Here is a 17748-nt window from a genome sequence, read left to right on the forward strand (position 1 = left end):
CATGAGACAAGTTGTGTTTCCCAGTTGAAATACAGGAGTTCACAAGTTTGAGCTTATAAATAGCTTGGCAAAAGACAACTTCAGAACAGACGACTTCCACACAGTGATTAACCTGCCTTTAATGCAGTCATGTTGTTACATGCCAAACCGATCTAGGTGTTGTGCAGAAAAGCTCAGTAAGCCACTCAGGTTTGGTGGGGGCGGTTTATGTCCTGTTGGAAGTATAGCACTGAATATTTGTTGATTCACTTGTCTGCTTGTATTGAATGTATGAAGTAAATGCATATTCAAACTTCTCTTTTTTTCCCTCTTCTCCCTCTCTCCTTCCATTAATTTCATACAGGGAGCCTGGTGAATGGGCCCTTGAAAGAGCAAAACTGAACGTTAATGAAAATTTTCTGCTTGTGGGCATTCTGGAGGAGTTGGAGGATGTGCTGCTTTTATTAGAAAGATTCTTACCTCATTATTTCAAGGATGTGCTTAGCATCTACAAAAATCCAGGTAACTTTTTCCATTAAAAAGCTACTCTTACAGGAACTTTGGCAAAATCTGCACAGCCACTGAAAGGTAGGTGTTTATGTCTTGTTCGTTCAATGAAGATATTTATCTCCCTTTTAGGGAGCAGATTTGATTGATGGGGAAGGGTACATATTCTGTTTTTATTCTTAATGTTACCGCGTGGTTTTCATGCCTGGGCAAGCACTTGGTGTTCCAGTGATCTTGCCGCATGCCAGAAAGCTTCCTGTTTACCACTGGAGTGGCTTTTTCTTTTAGTGCTGTCGTAACTCAGCTCTCAAACAATACTGTCAAAATACTCTTCAAATGGTGTCAGCAATAAGTAAACCTTCAAGAAGTGGTTTGGGGAGCTGGACACTTTGGAGATTCTCTAGTTCCAGGATATATATTTTCTCTCAACCTTGACTAAGATTTGAAATTAAATGAACCTTCCATTAAACTGAGTTTAGGTAAAGTACAAATAAGAACATGTATTTACAGCACTTTTAAGTACAAAGCATGCTAAGGAAAAAGACTTAAGAGACTGCAGTAGAGAAATGAAAACAGAGAGCACTTAATCTACCCCTTAATTTGCACCCTACCGTCAGTCTGAAAGGGTTCTCTCTTCTCTGTATCAGTCTATCCCTCCCAAACCCATTTATTGCTAACTTCTTTAGAAGGCAGCCTTGTGTCCTATGCCTAAACCAAGAAATACGATGCTTCTGTGGGGCTGTGCATGTCATTCTGGCAGAACTGATTTCCTGCTTACATTTGGCTGGGCCATCAACATCGTATGAACCAGGGAGGGATACACCTTTCCTTCTTGCTTCGTGACCCACATTCATGTCAGTGTGACTTGCCTACAGCTGGTGAAGTGTGCGTTTTCTACAAAGTGTGTATTAAAAACCCTTGGATCAAAGATTGCATTTTGTTTGTAATGCAGCTGATGGCTGGCTTTTGACTGAGAGCATCTATCACACTAATCAGTCACTTCGGAGAAATTATGGGTTTCTGTCCGTAACTAGGAGTTATGGGTGACTGCACCAAACCCTGCTTCCAGGATTCATCTTTGAAAATTTTATATTTAGGAATTATGCTTACATTCCAGGGAAATTGTGGCATTCCTCCTCTGACATGACTTCACTGGGTCGTTATCTGCTATATCCAGCCATAGAGCTATTTTGCTCAATAACAGATGTAAGGAAAGCATGGTATGGTATTGACATGAGAGCAGTGCCCAGTTTAGAATCAGTTACTTCTCTTTTCTTTGTAAAGTAAAAAATAAGAGAACTTATGGTTGTGTTAGGTGGAAGTCTTCCTAAGAGTTTGCATAATTTAGTCTCCAAGATTTTCTCATGGAGATGTTAGATGAGAGGGAGGCAGGGTGTCAATAGAAGGATGCTGTCTTGGCAATGAGCAGACTTTTCTTTGGGAATTTATAGGACTTCCTCAGCTGTTCTGTGTACCATAGATTTTCACTTCTCTAACACTGGGGGAAGCTAACAAACAGCACGCAGCATCTCAATTTTCATCAAGGTTCCCTACAAATGGTCAGTTGTAAAATAAGCGATCTCCCAGAAGTTCCGCATAATCTTTCTCTTCTCTGTGTATATTCTAGTACCTGGGAGATTTGATCCTCTGTTTCAGGACCGTGGTTTCATCTTGGATTTCATATATAAAACTGGTCTTGTGTCATGTCTTTCCTTCAGTATTTCCCATGTGGGTTAAACTTCTGTTTTATTTTTCCCATTCAGTTATTGACAAGGAAGGGCAGAAAGGAAACAGTTTCCTTGTGTTAACTCTCTTCTCCACTTCTTCATACGTTTGGAGATTTTTCCAATCATAATTATTTTCAGGTTATTTCTGAGTTGGTGCTAATGCTTACAAAAACTTAACGGAATCAGCCAAAAAGAAGATAAAATCCAAGTACTGTGTAAGAAATCCTACATTGTTCTACTCAAGGCACCTTAGACCTGATCTGCAACACCCTCTGCTGTTGCATCATGAAGTACTGGGAAGAAGAGAGATTATTGTGCCCAGCTGTGTGGTGATCCCACAAAGCAGCAGATACTTGGGGCCAAAACCAACCTTTTGTTGCAACTAATACTTGCAGATTAAATCTATACAATTTACAGTTTTGTCTGCTGACCTGCTGCTCCACTCGAGATACTCTTACAGCAGTCTTTCCTCTTTTTGTGTAAAGTAGATAAAGCTTTGCCAGAACTTATCTTTTGTCAGTTGAAGATACTGAGATGGGAAAAACACAGTGAAGGACTGTGTGCAGAAAGGTGATTCGCTTCCAGGTCAGTGAACTTCTGCACCAGGGTCCACTGCAATAAGCAATTCTGGATTAGCCACAGTTCACAAACTGTATTTATAGAGCTGCTTTGAAGCAGAAAGTAACTGAAGGCAATTTCCATCCACTGATGCTTTAGTGGATTACGTAGATGAGAAAGCAGAGTAGGAAACTGGTGATTGCTGTCCCACCAACCTCATAATCTAAACCAAATTAAAAGCACCTACATCTTGCTATAGGGAACAAACTGCTGGATGTTATTAAACCCATAAAATCACATGCACATTTAAGATATGTCTGCAGGACTTTGGGAATAAACCCCTTCTTCTTCACAAAGTTGGGACTCTCCTCCTCCCTCATTACAGGTTCTTTGGGTGGTCACCAGATCACTACAGCTCCCATCCAATCAAAGTTGTTATTATTGAGAGCTTTCTGTATAGGTCGATACTAACAGAAGTCAGAATATCTGGAAACTTTTTCTCATCTCTTTTTCTTTTAACCATGCAAGCCATATTCAAGCTTCTTTGTTTTTTCTATATCTGTAGTGAAATTTCTCACCTGACACAGCATGTAACAACATTTATTAAGGAAGACTTGCTCAGCGTCCTCCTAGCTGGAAAACAAAAGACTGTAGCCTTTTTACCTTCAAAAATACTTTGCTGCTACTGTTCAGAAGCAAAAAGACAGTAAAACTGTGGCTGTTTTGATCAGATAAATAGTGAGTGTTTACATCAGAGAACAGAGAAATGTGAATACAGGTGTCTGTATATGTAAGGACACAGATAACTGCTTAATGCAATAGGACTTGAGTGTTTTGTTGGTGATGCTACTGATTCGTTTTACATAAGCTGGCAGAAAGAAACTGTGAAGAAAAGGTAAAATATAAAAAAATTAAGAGAGTGAAATGCAGTTGACTTGTTCAGACATTATCACTAACAGCTGGGTTTTGAGATTTTTTAATATATTTTCCTTGCCAGCTGCTGTGTATTTGTTCCGTACTGGCTCTTTTTTTTTCTTTTTGGTAGTGTCACATTTTGAAAAGCACGCCAGTTTTTCTCAAATTTTGTGAGTTTAAAAATGCTGATAGTTCTGTATGACAGGAAAGTTTAGTGTCAAAGGAGACTAGGAGGATAATTTTCTTCATTGCATTAACAAAAATGTTGCCTTCAGCTATTCCATATGCCAAATATTTTGACTTGTGCATTTTATAACAGTGAACAACAAAATGTGAAAGCTCTTTGTCATTCTAAAGTTTTCATTGGAACCAATCTGGTTTTATCTCATAGAATACTTTAGAGCTACAGGCTTCCTGCTTTTCTCCTTTTCCACTCTCCCTTGAAAATAAGTATTTTCTCTAATGTTAGTACCAAGTCAAGAATTGCAAAAGGACTCTTTTTCGATGTCTGTCTTGTCCAAAATGACTAACTGTTCCTGCCCTGACAGCTATAACTGCCTTTGACAAGGGATCAAAAGGAGTGGGGGTGGAGGGTGGCAGACAGATTGTGGAATAGATAGATGGATTGATAGATGGGTAGAATATTTAAAAAAATAAAGTATTACTAGAATTCTTTGCTAACACATTAAAATTTGCTTGAAGTTTTGTCTCTTTAGGTTTTTCCACAGCATTAGAGCAAATTGCAGAGCCCTAAGTTATCAACATTTTTAAGTATTCCTTAACTCTTTGAAAGGCCTGAAATAGTTATAGCATAACTTTACATGTAAAATCTCTCCTCCTTCTCAGGAGTACAACTGAAGGAAAAATAATTGGTCAGTCCTGTTCATTTTTCCTGGCTATAGCTCACTTCCGTAGCCTGGCTGGTAGCCAGAACACAGAGAATACTTGCACAATTTCTTTTGAAATGGGCACGTGTGGGTTTTTTTATCTTTGGTGGGTTTAAGAGGCAGAAAATGCACACTGTAAACAGCAAAACATAGAATTTTCTTCTGCCTTGTCAGCTTCTGTGGCATGGGGTAAAAGTTAACAGCATCTGGTGTAAAAGAATAAGTAATAAATTGGGTTTTATCACCTCAGAAATAGCCCATATCCTCTTGCCTTTCTGCAGGAGTTCATAAATTTTCTTGGCACCAGAAACCCTATAAAAACACTTCTTCCCAATACCAGAAAAAAAAAAAAATCTTTGTTTCCTGAAAGTTACATTTTGCGTCGATCTTACTCTAAAGCAAGAAGACTGACTTTAAGCTTTTCAAACAGTGCATTTTACTGAGTGCAATGAAATTACTCATGCTGTCAGCTGGAAGAAAATGTATTGTTCAGGTAAACTGTAAAATGTGCTTTTTCTGAAAATGCAACAAAAATGTGATTCTCCTTAGGAATCATGTTTACAGGGAATATTTTATACTGTGGTAGTAATATTATCCCGGGTAATATAAACCTGCTGATTTTTTAAATCCATTCTATTCATGAATGCTAGCGACACAGTCTTGACATTTTCTATTTATAAGCTTTCCCTTCTCTTTAAACCCAGTAAGGAGGGAGGTGCTGCCGTTTGTCCTTACTGCAAGGCTGAGGTCCTGTGAGGCAGATGATGAAGCCTTTTTTGGTAGAGTTAGGAAAATGGTGGGATCAGCCGCAGAAGTCTGTGCACCGTGCTGCAGACCACTCCTGTGCCGGGGCAGCGCTGACAGTGGGGCATGCCTTCACATCGTTCCTGTGCTAGAAGTGGAAAAAAGCACTTTCCCCCTCCATGTCAAAATAAAACTCTTTGCAAGTGGATAAGGCTAAGAGGGGCTTTCCTTTCTTTCTTTTCTTTTCTCTTCCAGGCCATCACTTTGTTAGCAGTGCTCCCTATAGTCTGATACCTTTAGTAACAAGTTCTTGTGGCAGCCTTTCTGCCAACCCTGTTCTTGGGCTTCTCTGGCAAGATGTGGATGCTGTGCATTTGGAAATGTTCAAGAACTGAGGGTCATTGCTGGAAAAGTTGCTGTGGTATGAAGAAAGCAAAGCGAGGGCTGGAAGATCCCACTGCTCTTTTTTTCCATCTGAGAAACTGGAATAGAGGATGTCTTTGCAGGCACAACCTCCAAGAGCAAAAACTCTGGGTAGGAAATTTTGAAAGAAGTCTGATAGAAGGAGGCAGTGCATTTTGTGCAGTGTCCTTAAATCATGATTCTTATATTCTGCCTTTGTTCAGCACAAAATGAAAGGAATGAAAAAAACAGGGTGAGTGATCTGCAGCTTCTAATACTCTGCCTGCTTCTCGTGAGCTGTACTTCCTGGAGAGAGTTGGGACTGGATGTGGAAAGGGAATATATTGGCTCATCTCTTGTGCACAAATGAACAACCCTTCTCTGTCCTACAAGCACCTGTATTCTTGATGCGCAAATAAAAGCTGCTTGGATTAGACTCTGTTTAAATGCTGAGATTTTTGTTTTGCATCACTTCTTTGCATCTGCTACTTGCTTAAAACAGAAATTGGGAAAACTTTGACCATGTTCAAATGCTCAAAAACTTCGGAGGCTCCAAATATGCAGTCTTTTCTTTTGCCTGTGTGCTTTCCCTAAATAATACTCTCAAGAGGAATCACTGTGTGAAAGTTTTCTACAGAAGAGGAAGATACTAAATTTTGTGTGGAGTTAAAACGTGAGGTTGGACTTAAATGTGTGACTTAAAAATTTTTGTCCAGAAGGTGGTGTAATCTCCCTGTTTGTTCAGGACCTTCAGGGGACTTGAACATCATGCCAGTGGTAATAGCACATGTGAATTTACATTCTGCCTGGGTGGCGTTCTCTTTTTTTTATCACCCAACATCCTGTTCTGAAAATAGAAAATAAAAATAGGAAATGTGAACAAACCATTCCTTTCTTCTCCCTCTGAAGTCTGAACTTTCAAAACTACATAGAACACTCTAAAACAATGTGTATGTTAAAGCGGGCGGTTCAAGCTCTATAAAGAGTGCTTAATTGCATTTTTCTTTCTTGTAAAACAAATTCCCAGTTCTCTGCTTGCAAGAGAGGCAGGGAAAGAGGAAAAGTCACAGTGCATATCCCCAAGGATGTTTGTTCCCAGTTAGGTTGATAGCATCTAGGACATTCTGCACAACTAATCTGCTCTCTGGTTTCTTTTGTAAACCTGAATGTAGTATCAAAAGTTGTAGATAAATTATTTAGCTCGTTAGCCATGAAAATACAAGGTTTGGAGAGCAGGGTCCAAAACAGACTGCCTGATCTGGGATGCCTTGAAGTTAGTGGATGCACCAGTCAGTGATAAGCACAAACAGTGGAAATATCCTTTCTTTTCCCAATTCCATAAAAGGAAAATATGATGTTTTCTATCTTTCAGAGGTTTCAAATCCCATTGTGAATAAAGTAAACAGTTTTAAGAATAGGAGCTCTTGCAAGGATTTGAGCACTTCTGGCTTTCTAATGACTGTGTTTTTCAAAAGATCCATTTTGGAAGATTTGTTTCAGAAGCTAAACTTCTCTGTGGCAAGTTCTGCAGCAAAGATTGGCAGCTTATAACAGCTGTGGTTCTTGTCCTGCTTAGGAGGGTGAAGCCACTCCAGGCTATGTGTGTGTTGCATGAGAGGCGTAACTGTGGCACCGAAAGACTCATCCAAGATAGTATCAGTGTCATTGCTAAAATACGAGCAACAGTAAAGGTGCAGCAAGAGTTTGGCATGGCTTTCCAGGCCCACATGGAGCTTGTGTGCATCCAGGCTCAACTCCACCATATTTACTGTTCCCTGCTAGTGTATACTTGTTAGCCTGGAGTTAGTTCGTATGTGCATGGTAATGCAGCAGAGCATTTGCCTATAAATACATCGTGGCCCAAAATGAATGGTACATTTTGAGACAAAAAGTGAGTTAGCTGACAGCCCGACATGACAGTGACGCTCACTGCAGATACATCTGCTCCCTGAGCTTACAGTGCAGGGAAGTACAATTTACAGGGCTATCTGCCAAACATACTACTGTGGCTCTGCTTTCTCCTAGAGTCGAGAGGAGTGGCTGACTTTGTAAGTACAGCAGCACCAACTTAAATCAGGTGAGAAACGGACATATTTCATATCGACAGGTTGGGATGGTGGGCATGGTTCATGAACTGGAGGAATGAGGAGGGCTGGTATTGATCCACACTACCCCTGCCAAGGGCTTCTGGCATCGGAGGAGGTTGGCCTCCTTCCAGGTCTCACCACTGAATACAGCATAGAATGATACGGTTTCTCTGCTTGCCAGTTGCCATGCAAATTTTTGAGTCCTTATTTTAGGCTTGGATTTTCACAGGAGTTGAATTTGTAAAGGCTCTGCTCAGAATGAGCTGTAGTGGAAGGTGAAGGCCATGTTCCCTTAAATCATCCTTTGAAAAACCTAGATGAAATGTTTCTCTTCTACTGAAGCTTCTGGACACATGAGCTCGTAGACTGGCTCTGACAGCCGACAATGTAGTGTAGAGATAGGCCAGTAAGACAGACTTACTGAATCTTCCCTTTCTTTGTGCTATAATACATGTTGTATGTGTATAGCTTGTGCTCTGCAGTCTGCTACCTTTTCCCTATTCCTCTCCACCACCTTTTTCTCATTGCTCTTTCCCGTCAGCTGGCAGGGTCTTTACCTGAAGCCAAGCACACTTTTTTACATGCTGTTGTCTGAGCTGCTCCGTCATAAGCAGTTTCCCCTCTCTGAACTTCCAACATAATGCATTTATACCTGTAGGGTTATGAAGGCTGAGACCACCTACGGCATCATCTTCATCTTGTAGTTCAATTCCAAAAGACTTCAGCCTCCAGATTTTACATTTCATCCCACATCTTCATGATGCTTGCATTGTTTCAATTTCCTTTTATTAGATCTATTGATGGGCAGTCTGTTTTTGGACTAAACCACACAGATGTAATTTCATACTTCATTGCTGTAAAAACAAAACTTATTTGTGGTCTAAATCCCAAGAGGCCAGTCAGCCAAACCCTTGCATCCCACATATCTAGAGTTCATCTGGATCTTTCTTTGTGTCAGGGTATCATTTTGAAGGGTTGGTGCTGGTATCCTCCAAGCAAATGTTATGTTTATCTAATGAGCATATCAGTCATTAAAGGTGTTATGGTTTATAACAGTGCTGCTGCTGTTCATCTGGGGTTGATTCCCTGATGCATCTTTTTAATGTTTCCTGTTCCTAGTATGACAAAAAACGCATGGACAAGCAGCTTTGCTAAAGGTCTAGCACAGAGGGAAAGCTGCATTCAGATACAGCATTAGTTGTATCTCATAAATAATCCAGGGTCACTGATGACAAAACACCACAAACATTTTAATGACAGACAATTAAAGCTTGCAATGACAGTTCATTCCTTCTTGACCAACTTATTAAATAAAATCATAATGCTATTTTAATCAGTATCATTCCGGCTAAACCTCTGTTAACTGCTTCTGCTTTAAAAATAGCATTTCAATAAAAATTATAACAGATTATGCAAACTGCTTCTTTGACCTCTGTTCAGGCAACAGAAGGCATAGAGGAGGAGGCAGACAGCCATTAAATCCCAGGTAATAAGCCTACTTCTGTTCCCAGCTGCAGTTCCAGTACATTTGCACAGGTCTTCATTTCACCTACATGGAAACTAGCAAGTTGCACAAGGTGTCTGAGGCTGGAATCTGAAAAAATTTTGTCAATCGTGGGACCAAAGCAACTGAGAATTTAGCTTGATTATCATTGTCTGTTTTCAGGGTTAGTGTTTGGGCAAAAGCATCTTTTAACTGAAAACCAAGCACATTTGGCATTGAAGACACAGGAGCAGTGTGAAGCAGATCACAGAGCTGACTATTCACTTTGCTTTTAGGAGCATAATAATATTTTCAGTCTTCAGAGAAAGCTATTGTATCTTTCCCTCAGACAAATTGTTAAGTCCTGCCCATTGTATCAGTGATAGAAGAGGCTACAGGTCAAACTGATTATTCTTATCCCTGAGGCATCTTGCAAGAGCAACGCGAGTACTGTGAGACAGTATCTTTGATGGTTCAGAAATGTTTTGAAAAATATTCAAGTTAAAGTAACTACAGAAAAGAGATGGAATTATAAAACCACTTTTACCTGTAATTTTTGTACACTAGAGACAAGCAGCCATTCCTAAGGAACTACTTGGGGGTTCACATAAACATTGCAATTTAAAATCAAGTTTTTACAGTGATACAAGTGAGCTGCTGTAAAATAATTAAATGCTGTAATAATTAAAATGAGAAAAACATGAAAGAGCATAAATTCTGACAAGTTAGGTGTGAAATTATAACAAGGCACTTTCTGGCATTCAGCTTGCTGAAGGCATTAAAGCTAATACCAAAAGGTTTTTTTCAACCACATCAGAACTTGGTGGCCCACCAGAGAGCTGGAAAGAGGGAGACAGTAGGTAGCTGGGAGGAGTGACAGGGAAGCATCCCCAGGGAAGCGACATCCCCAGAGTACATCTGTAAAGAGGCCAGTTTCTCCCAGAGAGCACAGTGCGTTGCACTCCAGGTCATCTTAAGACCACTAGTATTACTATTAGAAAAGAAGGGAAGGTATTACTAGAATAAATTCCAGCAAAGTGAAAAAGTTGGCCCTTGATTACAAAGTTATAAGAATTAAAATGAAGGAGATATATTAGCAATGTAGCTCTCAGCTGCTACACAGGAGTCCTTTTGGTATGTCTCCCAGCCGTCACTCCTGAGGGGGTAATGTGCTCACTTGAGCATAGCTTCACACCATGCCTGTGCTCCTTCCTCCGAGCCCATTTGCTTTACCTGCCTTGGAGGCAGTTTGTGGTGCTGAAGAGCCAACCCCTCGCTCTTCCAAGAGTGAGTCTTTCTTGGAGTTTATGCTCCCTACTTCCTTTCCCATTTGGAATTTCCCAGCCTTTTTGATCTGTCCCTCTTGAAAACTTGCTCTCCCAAGAAGCTACAGCAAGAGAAGAGGGTTTTGCTTAATACGGCTAGGAAGATTCCTTTTTTCTTCTTTTTCTCTGTTCTTGGAGTAGAATCACAGATTTACAGATGCAGTAAGAAACAGCATCCTCCCCTCTGCTGCTCATCTTCCCTGTCTCCTCCCTTTCTTCCAAATTGCATTCCCATTGTGTTCCTTAATTAGTATCTTTCCAGTTACGCTGCTTTTTTGATCTCCAACATTTGCACAGTTGTTACTGTGCTTTGTAAATCTCACCTTTTGAGCTGACTCATTCTGAATAACTTCAGTTACTTGCAGATGCCATCTATAATACAGGTAACAGATTTTCTGTTAGGGTGGCATATTTTTCTCCTCAGCTGTCTTTACTCCTTGGCAGCATCAGGAGTTCTGCTGCCAGAGCTAGTACTCACCAAGGATCTCTACTGAAACTGCCAACTCTGCGGTGTGTCCTGTCATTCAGTCAGCAGCTATATTGGAAGAATGGAAGGCAGTTAACATGGCTTCAAGCTTTTAAAGGGTTCCAATGGTCACCTGGACAGCAACGGATGAAATAATCCAATTTATGTACTGGTAGGGACTGTAATGAAGAATGGCATTAATGGACAGTTGGGAAAAGTCAGTATGGCATTTGTAGAGCCCCACAAATCAACTAGTTCCTTGAAGGAGTTGACAGGTACAGGTGTGATTTTCAGCAGGATCTCTGTCCCAAAGCTCTTAAAAGGTGTCAGGCTATGAGAAAGGATGTTCTCCCACAGGATTAAATTGGTTAAAGAGGTAGGCATTAATTGTTCCATAGTCTTCCCTTACTTTAAACAAGGAGGGGAGTCTTGCTCGGGGCTGTGCTCCAGCCTGGGATAAATGTTCTTTTAAAAAGATGAGACTGAGGTGAGAGAGGTCACTGTCTCTCGTGTGAGAGACATTCCATACCAGTAAGCAACAAGAGCAATGCTGAAGTGTTTTAGTAATTGTAACAAAGCAGTGTATTAAAATTCAGCTTGTGTGCAGTTGATAAGGTCTGTCCTCAGCACTCAGGACTGCAGCCTGCTGATGCTCTGGGTCCTGGTCTGTGTGCAGGTCGGTAGGAAGGTGCACAGATTTGTCAGATGGGTGCGTATTTTTTTATGCACAGGGAAGCAGTCCTCCACAGAAGAAATTCTTACGTGAAGCTAGATCAAGCCATGGCTGTTTTTTCCAGATGGCAGAAAATGATGACGCAGGATAGAAAAGCTAAATCCCAGCTAAATCTCAAGAGCAGCTGAAGGAAAGACGTTCACGTTTGAGGTGCTGCCCTAGCTGCAAAGCGAGGAGCTCATACAGCTGTGGTTCTGATCTACATTAAATCGTAGGTGATTCAGGAGCATCAGTACGTACTTGCTTTTGCTCCAATTTATCCATTCTCTTTCAAGTCCATGTTCTGGGTAGGCAAAAGGCATCAAGGATGACAGTGAAGCCAAACAAAGTAATTTTCTGTGGAAAGACCAGGCCTCATTTGCCAGCTAGACTTACCAGAAAAAAGAATGAAACTGTTGAGTTGGTCTCTGGTTTTCTAGCAGTGAGCAGCAGCTGTTTTGGTAGCAGTAGCAGCAGCTCATATAACAAATGTTTCATGATGAATGCAAACAAAAGCCAGCCCTGAAATTCCAGCTCCGCTATGTACGCATAAAATATAAAACCAGTTCAAAATAACATAATACTCAACTTAAGGGATTTTTCTCCCCCTCTAAATAAATTCCATATGAGCATTAGTGTTTAGTCTGCTTGGTTCTCCAGGGCTCACCCAGAAAACATTTTTATTATACAGGCTGAGGGCAAAAAGTGAGCATAAAAACAGACCAAGAAAAAAATACTTTTAAAAGAAGTGCACGTGCAAAGAGGTGTGTGGTTTGGGGGAAGGTTTTGAGAATACCAAACATGCTTACTGGATTGAAATTACTGCTGATGTTTGTGAGTTGGCTGAATTCACTTGCCTCCAAAATAGGTCTTGGAGGAATTCTTCATGCACCTCCATGCAATTTGGTTTCTGGAGATGGCTTGTGGTTTTAAAGACATCTACATGTGAGAAGACTGTTATGCCCTCTAGCATGAATGTCTTTCCAGATAGCTAGTGGGAGGATTTCTGGGGAATGCAAGCTGCTGATGAGTGCATACTCAGGGGAAATGAGGGTATTGGAGAGAAAGGAAAATATAATAATTGGAGACTCAGGAGAAAAAGAGCTATCCAGGGGGCAGTGCCTTAAATTGTTATCTTCCTCCAGTTGTTCAAGTTAAACAAGTAAAGCCAGCATTTACCCATCCCTCCCTGCTTTGCTGCTTGCTGAAAGAAGTCTGGAGCAGCATCTGTTGCCTGCCCACACAAGCACTCCCACTCTGTTCTCAGGCCCTGAAATACTCTCTCTTCACAATCAATTTTCTTTCCCCATGGCTTTCTTAGACTCCTCTGGTCAGACTTCTCTGCAACTATGGGTTTAAACAGCTCTGTGCATCCACCATTGGAAGAAACTTTATTTCTTGTGTTCTACCAGATCAGCGATAAAACAATATACCCTATTCCTGTGCCTGTTGCAGTGTGATTCCATCTAATACTTTTTGTGTAGTGAAAATCTTAAACCAGGTAATTGTAGCAGTCTGTCTTCTTCCATAGTGTTTCCTTCAATTGAGTTTTGGTGGGTCTGTGAAGTGGTGTTACTGTGTAATGCATTGCTGGCCTTAGGCTACGTGTGTGTACCTGTGAGGCGTTACGAGTATTACATCTTTGGTATTACAAAGCATGCAAATGCAGGGCTCAGAACAAAATCTGTATGCTCGTCTTGGTCTTTGCTCCTCTTGCTGCTTGTCTGCTTTGATGAATTACCAAACAAACAGCTACGCGATTTGATTTCTTGCTTTTTGTGGAGTGGAAGGGGTAAAAAGAGATGCATAAAGAGCACCGTTGAACCTAGCAAAAAAAAAAAAAAAAAACAGAGGAGAGAGGGGCTGGGTTTTTCTGTTGTTTACTTGTTTCTAGCCACAAAGAAGCACAACACAAGTTACTGGGAGAGCCCAGTGCCTGGTTGTGTTGGGCCTGTGTTGAGGGAAGATGTGGAGCACGCTGGCGTCGCTGCAGCAGAGTATCTGGTGTGTGCCTGCCTTGCAAGAAGCACATGTGTGCACAGTCTGGCCGGAGCCCCCGGTGCTTTGCAGAGCTGCACTCTCAGGGCTTGCGGGATGTTAGGAAGTTTGGAGGTTTACGGCTTGGGCAAGAGCATGTGCTTTTTCTGTTACATAAAATGAGAGTGCAGGGTTAATGTGTGGCTGATGTATAATATACATCTCCTGAAAGCTAGTGGAAATTGGATGTGACAGGAATGAGAGTGTAGCCAAAGCAAATTTATTTAAAATGTTGAATGAAAATATTCGTAGAAAACTCCGTTTTAACCTAAATACCACTAAATATTTTGCTGGACGTTGAAGTCTTATTTTTATTTTTTAAGTTTTTTTCCACTCTCCGCTGTCCCTGTAAGTGCTCTGCCAATTTCACAGTAGCTGTGACTGATCTTTGAAGGGTCTTCAGGCAGCTGACAAACCTGATTTACTTCACTGGGTATTGACACTACTTAATGTCAGATGCTTAAATTATGTACCAGGGAAACTGAACTCTCTGCATGATCAGTGAAGAGAAGTAAATGGCTGTTTATCTCTCGGGGGGATTGTTTGATGCCCTGAGTGGCTGCCTGGAGTTCAGCGGAGTATTTCTCACTCGTGCTCTGTACCAGTGTACAGTTGGGTAGAGATGGATGCTGCCAAGGAGCTGGTATGCAGTAATTGTTTGTAGGAGCAAGGATGAAGTATGCATATAAAACCAAAATTTATATCATGCCGCCTTAGTGCCCTCCTTGTCTATCCAACAGATAGATCTGTGCATCGAGTGCTATTTGAGCCAAGCTTTTGGTGGAATTTTGGGGGGCTTTTTTGTGGGCTTTGTTTGGAGCTTTTTTAGCACCCTTGGTAGTTTCTTCTCTTGCAGTGTTTCCGAGAGCAAAGTCTATGACCTAGTTCCCTGTGGGGCAGAGAAACGCAGGAGAAGCCCAGGACTTCCTTGCCAAGAGCAAAGAAGACAAATGAAGAGGAAGATCTGTTCTGGTAAACTCTGAAGAAACCTCTGCGTGGTGACCAAAGCAGCTGCTAGAACAGTGCTTAGCATGAATGAACTGCAGAAGGCAGGAAACCGGGAGAAGGAGTTGGATAGTAAAACTATGAAGGGTTCTTGAATAGGGTGAAGCATAGCAGGACCAGCTGGGGCGGGGATGATGGTCAAACCAACCTGCTCAGGTGTTCGGCAGCAAGGTAATTTCACCAGTTGCTTCCTCCATGTTCTCTCCAAGGTTTTTTGGATACAGCACATGAGATGCATCTCTGGTCTTGCGCTGTCCGCAGCTTCTGTTACAGTTGGAGGAGTCCTCAATCTGTTTTTCTGCACTGAATCCTAGTTCATAGGGACTAGCATCTGTCCAGTTTCACCATAAAGGTATCAGGTAATAGAGTTTTCCGCGTCTTCCTTAGGGTTATTATTTCAGGAATTGTTGATCTCTCAGGTGTGGAGGTTTTATTCCCCTCTAGATTCTTATCCTATCCATTCCCATTCTGAATTTACTTAAGTGATAAATTCAGTGGTAAATTTTGAGTGCTTGTGATGGCAATTAAAAGCCATTAAAAGACAGGGTATAATCTGGGAATCCTGGATGCCAAACAGCATTTTGAAGAGGTCATGATCTTCCCTGGTTACAGGTACTTGGTTTAGCCCATGATTTTGTGTGTTAAACCAATTGATTTTCTTCAATGGCCAGGTGAGGTGCTTAGTATGAAGGATGTACACTCATTTTGAGCACAATGAAACAGATTTCTCTTGTTAAGATTATTTTGTTTTGTTTGCAAATGACAAATTGTTCTTTCCAGTCAGCATTGTGAAAAAGGGTGAGATGAGTGCTGCTGGTGCCCAAGCCCTGGAAAGAAAGACATTATCCTGATAGATGTGTATATATATATGCACACACACATATATAAAAACATCCTGATATATATATACGTCTTGATATACCAAGAACAGCAAGAAGGGACTGCAAGCCCTTTTTGTAGTCAACAGTTTTCACCTCTTATTAGCAGAAAATAACAGGAACAAATTGCAGCTTGTACAGCTTTGCTGGTTTGGTGCAGATATGCCAATGCAGGTGGCTGATTGCAAGAAACCTCAGTCTGTCGTCTTATACTTCAGCAAACAGCTTACCAAAAATGTTAACCCAGTTCATCCAGAATTTTCACTAGCAGAAGAGCAGTGAAATTGCAAAGCACATTTATCTGTATAATGAAATTGAACATTTGCTTGGCATTGTCTTCTGCTGCTGGTAGAATATGGTCTGAGGTCCCTGGCAGGCTCCAATACTTTGCAGAACACATTATTTAGCCTATTTTAAGGGCAGACTCACCACTTAGCTAAAGGTTCTGCTTTGAATCGCTGAAAATTATTTTCCTTGGTGGATGTTTTTGCAAGCTACTTGTAGAAATCAATGGTTTGAGCTCCTGCTTAATTCAGCTATTCAGTTCACAGGCTGCTTCTGTTATCCTTCCAGACCACATCTTGGTGTACATCCCACTTGTGCTACAGGTTTTGTTTTTAACAGAAATAGAAAGTTAGCGCATAGACAACTTTGTATCTCATGTGCAGCAAGGGAAATTCTCCAAGTCCCAACACATCTTTTCATATTGTATACACATGTGTGAATAATTTTGTGAAGAAATGGCACATGATACGTTGGTATATTTTATTAGCAATTGGCAATGCCAGACCAACATTTTGATTTCAAAGTGATGGCAGAACTTACACAGATTGCCACTGAAATCAAAGGACAAATCTAGCACCACATCCCTGTTTCTAAGTCTTAGCAGACAGACTGGTTAATTGAAGGAAAAAGAGATACAACAAAAGTATTTTGATAAACAGATGTCACCCACTTTAAAGTGTGGAATCTCAGTTTAATCTTTCCCATGCTACATAAATAGTCCCTTCACTTCCTTCAGCCTTGTGGTTTTTCATCCTGCTGTTATTCAGACCAAATGAAGAAAAAAGAAAAAGAAAAAAAAAAAAGTAGTTATATTTATGAGGATTCTATATTTGCTCAGTTTAAGGGTTTTCATTTCTTCAATAAATGCTCTGGGAATATGCCAGAAATGCTGTCAACCACTGTGGCAAGCAGATGGATGAAGTTTCAGCTGAATGTGAGGTGCCCAGGTTACCATGTTTAGAAACTGTTGACTGTAGTCACTGGCCACATCAGAGTAGCCTGTGAGGAATGTATTTTTAAAGAGCTTGGAGTCAGAATTTCATATCTCTAGTACCCACAGTTTTACATGAGAATTTGGACTCCATCTAGATCTGTATATTTAGCACTAAGACAAAACCTGATTGCATGCATTGGTCTCCCAGCGAGTGCTGAGCCTAGGTCAGAACATGCACCTTAGGGCCCTTCTGCCATGTGTAAGTCCATATACACATCCAGCGCGATAGGTGTCCCTTCTACATATGCCAGGCCTCCCAGAGATTAATTTTTCATTTTTTGGACAGGCCTTTACAAAGCTCCCTTGATTATTTTTTTTTGCATTGTTTTCTGTTACTGTGGAAACCCTGAATATGTACCATTCTCTCAGATAGCTGCTTCATCATGTTTTTAATCATGTTTTCCACATAATTTTATTAAAATATTCTGGGGTTTTTAGAAAAAATAATATATTCAGTGGTGTCTGCAGATTTTAAAAAGCCGATCATTTATGGTTTCAGGATTTCTTTGAACCATTAGGCAGGAGTGAAATTTAAGCATATATTCTTCTGGTAAACTTAGCAAATGGAATAGTATTTCATAGATTCAGAATCAGGTTCATTGTTTTGAGGAATATCTGTTGAAATTGGGCACTGAAATGTTAACTCTTGGTTCTTAATGGTATTTTCTGTGTTACGTTACCAGGTAAGTTAAATTTACTTATAGGTTTCCCTCTTGCTTTTAGAATTAGACTATGAAGTTGAAAAAAAGTCTTGCGC

The 17748-nt window shown here is 40.7% G+C and overlaps 1 protein-coding gene across 1 annotated transcript in view; it reads left to right on the forward strand.

Moving 5' to 3' along the window:
* UST (uronyl 2-sulfotransferase) overlaps positions 1-17748 on the forward strand; it is a 172315-nt gene that overhangs the window by 140412 nt on the left and 14155 nt on the right. Inside the window, exon 7 of the mRNA XM_080388252.1 lies at positions 344-501. Coding sequence (XP_080244378.1) covers positions 344-501 — 158 coding nt within the window. The remainder of the gene's footprint in view (positions 1-343; positions 502-17748) is intronic.

Source organism: Falco punctatus (assembly GCF_963210335.1).
Source record: "Falco punctatus genome assembly, chromosome: 5".
Lineage (NCBI taxonomy): Eukaryota > Metazoa > Chordata > Aves > Falconiformes > Falconidae > Falco > Falco punctatus.